General features: G+C 44.8%; 1 protein-coding gene across 1 annotated transcript; it reads right to left on the bottom strand.

Annotated features, from left to right (window-relative positions):
- Window positions 1-626: 626 nt before the first annotated feature.
- LOC145395204 (putative serine/threonine-protein kinase 2) lies at window positions 627-1265 on the bottom strand. The gene has a single exon (XM_080268893.1). It carries the CDS (start codon window positions 1263-1265, stop codon window positions 627-629), a length of 639 nt encoding a protein of 212 aa, XP_080125019.1.
- Between the last annotated feature and the right edge of the window lie 6336 nt (window positions 1266-7601).

Genomic DNA, 7601 nt, shown 5'->3' with positions numbered 1-7601 from the left:
TGAGGCCAAGGTAGTGGTTCAGAAAGGAGGTTTGACCCGGTACCTGGCAGTGCTGGCTTGGGTGTTAACTGTGAGAGGAATACACGTAGTTATTGTGAGGGGAATACGTGTAGTTATTGTGAGAGGAACAGATGTAATTGTTGTGAGGGAAACACATTTAGTCTGATCCCCAGCAGTGAACTTGCCTATTGTCACGGTGCACGAATCTGAGGTTGTCATTATCGTACCCTGGCAACCTACCTGTTAACAGCGCATCCGATTTTGTGATATTATACACGATCATATACACGAATAATATTATTATACATGAACATATTATAAATGCACAAGTGTACCATATTATACATGGAATTGGAAGCACTGTTGATGGGTAGGTTGCCAGGGCACGATAATGACAACAACAGAATCGCACGCCACAACTGTAGTATGGTTGCCCCTGACTAGTATAGCTTCACTGGTCACTGGGATGCACAGGCTTCTTCGCCACGACAAGGCAGTGTTCCATTGAATTTTTTTGTTCTGTAATTTAATAGAAAATAATAGCCAAGTAAAAGGAGCTACGAGCATTAAGGACGTATAGTGGGATATAATATTCAGTCAGATGTTTAGACAGTGAGGAATCCAGTTCAACCGGCCAACCATTGACCATCCAGCGCTGATATCACTTCCTGGAGGTGTGGTCGCTCCGCCGGGTTTTCCAGCATCATTCTTTTCACCAGGAGTTTTACCGTCCGCGGCCATTCCAAGTCACGCAGATATTCACAACACATTACCTCAGCGAACAGCACTCCCAGGCTGAACACGTCACTCTGAACGCTGATTGGTTCGCGGCGGAAGGTTTCGGGTGCCATCCAGTAGTACAACTCGCGGTGTTCCTTGGTGGGAAAACCAGATGAACGGATGGAACCCACCTTAGTTACCATACCTGCATCAATAAGCTGAGCCTGTATTGAGTCCTGGTATGGGGTACAGATTATGATGTTGTCCATTTTGAGGTCCTCGTGTACAAACCCCGACTTGTGGAAGGCATGGACAGTCATGGCGATGCTGTGGAATGCCCTCAGCCACCACTGCCACGTCCTCTGCCCCTTGCCACGGTAAATTTCATGCAGTGTCACCCCCTTACACTGTGTCATGATCATCAGTGGTTCATCAGAGGCAACGGCTAACAGGCGTGGGAAACCACCCGCGCCCCCAACTTGGTGCAGAACCTTGGCCTCCGACATGAAGTGCCTTTTGAACTCCTCATTTTGGACTTTACCCATTTTAAGCACAGCGCTTTTCCCCTTGTACTTAACAAGGTGTACATGTCCAGTGCCTCCGCTCCCAAGCTGTTTGATCATCTACATATCCTTGCGAATGCTATACCCATGTCGCAGCACATTGGTTATACTCTTTCCAATGACTGTCCTGGCTTTATACAAGACCACCAATGACAACTGGGGTTGGGCAGCAGGGCCTTCCTCTTCCACCGCCACCCCAGCGCTCTTTGGGTGTGTGGCCTGATTGGTGGTGTTTTTGTAGGTAGCAGGCTCAGTGACTTTTTCGTACATTGAAGGCTCAATAATCTAGTGTTTTATGGGTTGGAGAATGTCCATTTCCTCATAAGACGGAGCCCAAAAAGTGTGAGAGGGAATCAGAGAACCCTTTTCCTCACGAGGGGAAGTCTAAGAACCCTTTTCCTCACGAGGGGAAGTCTAAGAACCCTTTTCCTCACGAGGGGAAGTATAAGAACCCTTTTCCTCACGAGGGGAAGTCTAAGAACCCTTTTCCTCACGACGGGAAGTCTTAGAACCCTTTTCCTCACGAGGGGAAGTCTAAGAACCCTTTTCCTCACGAGAGGGAATCAAAGAACCTTTTACCTCACGAGGGGAAGTCTAAGAACCCTTTTCCTCACGAGGGGAAGTCTAAGAACCCTTTTCCTCACGAGAGGGAATCAGAGAACCTTTTACCTCACGAGGGGAAGTCTAAGAACCCTTTTCCTCATGAGGGGAAGTCTAAGAACCCTTTTCCTCACGAGAGGGAATCAAAGAACCTTTTACCTCACGAGGGGAAGTCTAAGAACCCTTTTCCTCATGAGGGGAAGTCTAAGAACCCTTTTCCTCACGAGAGGGAATCAAAGAACCTTTTTCCTCACGAGGGGAAGTCTAAGAACCCTTTTCCTCACGAGGGGAAGTCTAAGAACCCTTTTCCTCACGAGAGGGAATCAAAGAACCTTTTACCTCACGAGGGGAAGTCTAAGAACCCTTTTCCTCACGAGAGGAAGTCTAAGAACCCTTTTCCTCACGAGAGGGAATCAAAGAACCTTTTACCTTGCGAGGGGAAGTCTAAGAACCCTTTTCCTCACGAGGGGAAGTCTAAGAACCCTTTTCCTCACGAGAGGGAATCAAAGAACCTTTTACCTCACGAGGGGAAGTCTAAGTACCCTTTTCCTCACGAGGGGAAGTCTAAGAACCCTTTTCCTCACGAGAGGGAATCAAAGAACCTTTTACCTCACGAGGGGAAGTCTAAGAACTCTTTTCCTCATGAGGGGAAGTCTAAGAACTCTTTTCCTCACGAGGGGAAGTCAGAAAGCCCTTGTTTTCATGAGAGGAAGTCAAAGTTTCCTCATGAGGGGAAGTCAAAGAACCTTTTTCCTCATGATGGGAAGTCAAAGAACTCTTTTCCTCATAAGGGGGAGTCAAAGAACTCTTTTCCTCTTGAGGGGGAGTAATAGAACGCTTTTCCTCATGAGGGGGAGTAATAGAACTCTCTTCCACATGAGGAAGAGTAACAGAACTCTCTTCCACATGAGGAAGAGTAACAGAACTCTCCTCCACATGAGGAAGAGTAACAGAACTCTCTTCCACATGAGGAAGAGTAACAGAACCCTCTTCCACATGAGGAAGAGTAACAGAACTCTCTTCCACATGAGGAAGAGTAACAGAACTCTCTTCCACATGAGGAAGAGTAATAGAACTCTCTTCCACATGAGGGGGAGTCATAGAACTCTCTTCCATATGAGAGGGAGTCATTTCCTCATGAGGGGGAGTAATAGAACTCTGTTCCACATGAAGAGTAATAGAACTCGCTTCCACATGAGGGGGAGTCTTTTCCTCATGAGGGGGAGTAATAGAACTCTGTTCCACATGAGGGGGAGTCTTTTCCTCATGAGGGGGAGTAATAGAACTCTCTTCCACATGAGGGGGAGTAACAGAACTCTCTTCCACATGAGGGGGAGTAACAGAACTCTCTTCCACATGAGGGGGAGTCTTTTCCTCATGAGGGGGAGTAATAGAACTCTCTTCTACATGAGGGGGAGTAACAGAACTCTCTTCCACATGAGGGGGAGTAACAGAACTCTCTTCCACATGAGGGGGAGTAACAGAACTCTCTTCCACATGAGGGGGAGTAACAGAACTCTCTTCCACATGAGGGGGAGTCTTTTCCTCATGAGGAGGAGTAATAGAACTCTCTTCTACATGAGGGGGAGTAACAGAACTCTCTTCCACATGAGGGGGAGTCTTTTCCTCGTGAGGGGGAGTAATAGAACTCTCTTCTACATGAGGGGGAGTAATAGAACTCTCTTCCACATGAGGGGGAGTCTTTTCCTCATGAGGGGGAGTAATAGAACTCTCTTCCACATGAGGGGGAGTCTTTTCCTCATGAGGGGGAGTAATAGAACTCTCTTCCACATGAGGGGGAGTCTTTTCCTCATGAGGGGGAGTAATAGAACTCTCTTCCACATGAGGGGGAGTCTTTTCCTCATGAGGGGGAGTAATAGAACTCTCTTCCACATGAGGGGGAGTCTTTTCCTCATGAGGGGGAGTAATAGAACTCTCTTCCACATGAGGGGGAGTAATAGAACTCTCTTCCACATGAGGGGGAGTCTTTTCCTCATGAGGGGGAGTAATAGAACTCACTTCTACATGAGGGGGAGTAACAGAACTCTCTTCCACATGAGGGGGAGTCTTTTCCTCATGAGGGGGAGTAACAGAACTCTCTTCCACATTAGGGGGAGTAACAGAACTCTCTTCTACATGAGGGGGAGTAATAGAACTCTCTTCTACATGAGGGGGAGTAATAGAACTCTCTTCCACATGAGGGGGAGTAATAGAACTCTCTTCCACATGAGGGAGAGTCTTTTCCTCATGAAGGGGAGTCATAGAACTCTCTTCCACATGAGGGGGAGTAATATAACTCTCTTCCACATGAGGGGGAGTCATTTCCTCATGAGGGGGAGTAATAGAACTCTCTTCTACATGAGGGGGAGTAATAGAACTCTCTTCCACATGAGGGGGAGTCTTTTCCTCATGAGGGGGAGTAATAGAACTCTCTTCCACATGAGGGGGAGTAATAGAACTCTCTTCCACATGAGGGGGAGTCTTTTCCTCATGAGGGGGAGTAATAGATCTCTCTTCCACATGAGGGGGAGTAATAGAACTCTCTTCCACATGAGGGGGAGTAATAGAACTCTCTTCCACATGAGGGGGGGTCCAAGATCTCTATTCCTCATCAGAGGCAGCAACAGCGGCCTCTTTTTCTGGGGTGATGGCTGGGGACTTTTGTTCATATATCGAGTAAGTGACAAAGTCTTCTTTTTATGGCAGCGTCAGGATGTAGCCATCAGTGGAGTCCTCAATAGTAATCTTCTGCTTTTTGCATGTGACTGAACCACACTTGAGTGCAAACCGCACATTTAGGTGTAGATGACGTGGCAGGGCGATGGTGTGCTGCTTGTTGTAATGGTAAAACGTCTGATTGTTGTTGCTGTATATCCATGTGCCCTCAGAGGCATCACCCACCTGTATCTGTTTGACCTGCACTTGTTTCAGGAAGCAGGGGAACCATTTCCACCGGCGTTTTCTTACCCGGACCTCCAGATGGGTCGGTAGGGGACGATCCAACCCCGGCTCCAGGGATATATCCTAAATCTGCAGGCACAGCGAGTGTCTTGTGTGGACGGGACCTTCCATGGTTTTACGAACTGTCTAGCTTTTATTTGAGCAATTACAGTATTACAAGGAGAATGAATCTCCTTAGTAACTAGTTAAATCAGCTGCCCAGTCTAACTACTTCGTGCGCCAACTGAGCTGAGAGGGAAGAGGAACTTCGGTCAGGGTAAACCTATGCACTGCACATTAAAGATTGCTTAGAGTTATCCTGGAACAGCCACCCTCCTCAAACATCCACTTGTTAACTAGATGGTCTGCTTTTCAAAATGACACTATTTTGATTAAGAGGTGATAGTTTGATGTTTTGAATATTGTTTAAGCTATGATGATAATAATAATAATAATAATAATAATAAGTGGTGTCTGGCACAACAAACCTCGCCTGACAGCAGTTACTTTATTGCTGTTAACATCTCCATGGCCGTGGGTCCGGAATTTTACATGCATCCCAGGCCGTCGTGGGGGCCATTTTCTGAAGTTTCGAAAATTGATTTTTTTTCCTTGCCATATTGAAGGGAAAGTTCAGACGCACCTAACAGTGCAAATCCCAGCTTCCTAGACGCATTCTGTGGCTTGCAATGGAGCGTGAAAGTTGCAGAAATATCGGCAACTGATACCCGCCACCCAGAGGCACTGCTGCGGTGCAACTTTGCAGGTGTTGTTATTTTTTTTACGTCCCAAAACAATGAAAATAGTGCTGAAATGTTGCACATATATGAGATGTGATGATATAGAATGACTTCAGTACATAATATGTTAGGAATGGCTGGAAAAAGAACTGTTATGAATATTTTTTCATCTTTTTGATATAAAATATGCTTATGGTAATTTCGAGTTATTTCTTACGTTATCGTTGTGCTCATGCTTGGAAGAGAGAGGGAAAGGGTTGAGTTTTCAGTCCTAATTGAGAAAACTGCCAGTCCTCTGATGCTAGGCTCTCCCACGGGAGATGAAAGTGGAGGGTCAGATCCGATTAGCAATATGGAAGTAGAATTGCAACTTCCAGCTCCCACACCACGTGCTTGGCTAAAAATAGAATGGTAACGCAGTTTTAAAACTATGAATAAGTCTAATTATTACGAATACAGAGACAAGGTAGAAATAAATACGTTTACAGATGGGGGAAAACGTATTTTTTCCTTAACAACACATTCACCTTTACTTACCTTGTTATTTTCTCAATATATTTTGCTGTCTCGTAAACAGGTGGTTGTGTGTGTTTTGCAAGAGAGGACAAAGATGATATGTTCTGCCTGGGTCGAGATAATGGGTGTAGTTGTGATTGTTTAGGCATGGCCAGGAGCGAAAAAATTGAAAATCCACTCATCACAGCAGCAGGCTCTGAACTTCTTGATGAGGTGTATGGGAGTGTAGTGTAGGTCAGTGTGAAGACGTTCAGAATGTTCGTTCACTTCCCCAAAATTTTTGCAGTTTTTTGTAGGCCGTGCTCAAACGACGCCTGCGGCCATTCATTAGCTAAAAGTCAATCAACGCCGGCAGGCATTGAGGGGTTAAATACTGACTCGTTTCTGCCATTTAGGCTGGTGTCAGTGCATAATTAAAGTCTAAGGTAATGGCGCAAATGTTTTCAAGTTACGCCCTCCGAAAATCCGTGATCTTGCATTTGACCTTGCAAGGTCACTCAGGGTCAACGGTCATGCTGCCAGATGAAAGCCCACATGAGACGTCCTGTATCATGATAATAGTAAATATCTTTATCTTCAACGAGTTTCGAGTTATAGCCCCCTGAATATCCGTGACCTTGAGTTTGACCTTTCAGGGTCACTGATGGTCAGGGTCAATGTACCAATTAAAAACCCATATGGGACTTCCTGTATGTTGATAATAGTAAATATCTCTCAATCTTCAACCATTTCCGAGTTACAGTCCTTGAATATCCGTGACCTTGAGTTTCACCTTTCAGGGTCACTCAAGGTCAAAGGTCTTCGTGTCAAATGAAAGCCCATATTACGAGTTCTTGTATGTTCTATCTGTCTATCTATCTATTGCCAGACGCCATAATCTCGTAAGGGGTGGCCATTTGACTCTTGAGTTATTTGTTTTACGGGGCGGGGCACTAACCCTCCACCAGCCCACTTGACACGTAGGGAGTCCTGTATGTCCCTAATAGTAAATATCTCCAGCTTCAACCGGTTTCAAGTTATAGCCCTCTGAAAATCCGTGACCTTGAACTTGACCTTTCAGGGTCACTCGATGACCTCCAAAATTTAAGCAGTTTCCCTTGGGACCAGTGCCCACATATCCTGAAAGTTTCATGTAATTTCATTCAGCCATATTTCCGTAATGTTGCTAAGAAACAAACATAAACTTGACAAAAACAATACCTCGTTGGACTCTGCCCTGGCGAGGTAATAATAATAATAATAATAATAATAATAATAATAATAATAATACCAGTCGTAGTAATAGTAGTGGTGGTGGTGGTAGTAGTAGTAGTAGTAGCAATAATAATAATAATAATAATAATAATGATAATAATAATAATAATAATAATAATAATAATAATAATAATAATACAGACTTTCAGAACTCTTTTATCGTTTTGGTAATGGGATACACAGTAATGATGATGATGATAATGATGATGATGATGATAATGATGATGATGATGATGATGTGGGAGAGAAAAGGAGAGGAAAGGATGTG

This window comes from Coenobita brevimanus, chromosome 30, assembly GCF_032717465.1.
Source record: "Coenobita brevimanus isolate Jiangsu-jjx chromosome 30, ASM3271746v2, whole genome shotgun sequence".
Lineage (NCBI taxonomy): Eukaryota > Metazoa > Arthropoda > Malacostraca > Decapoda > Coenobitidae > Coenobita > Coenobita brevimanus.
Note: the sequence above shows the minus strand (reverse complement) of the source record. Positions and strands in the feature narration are given on the sequence as shown.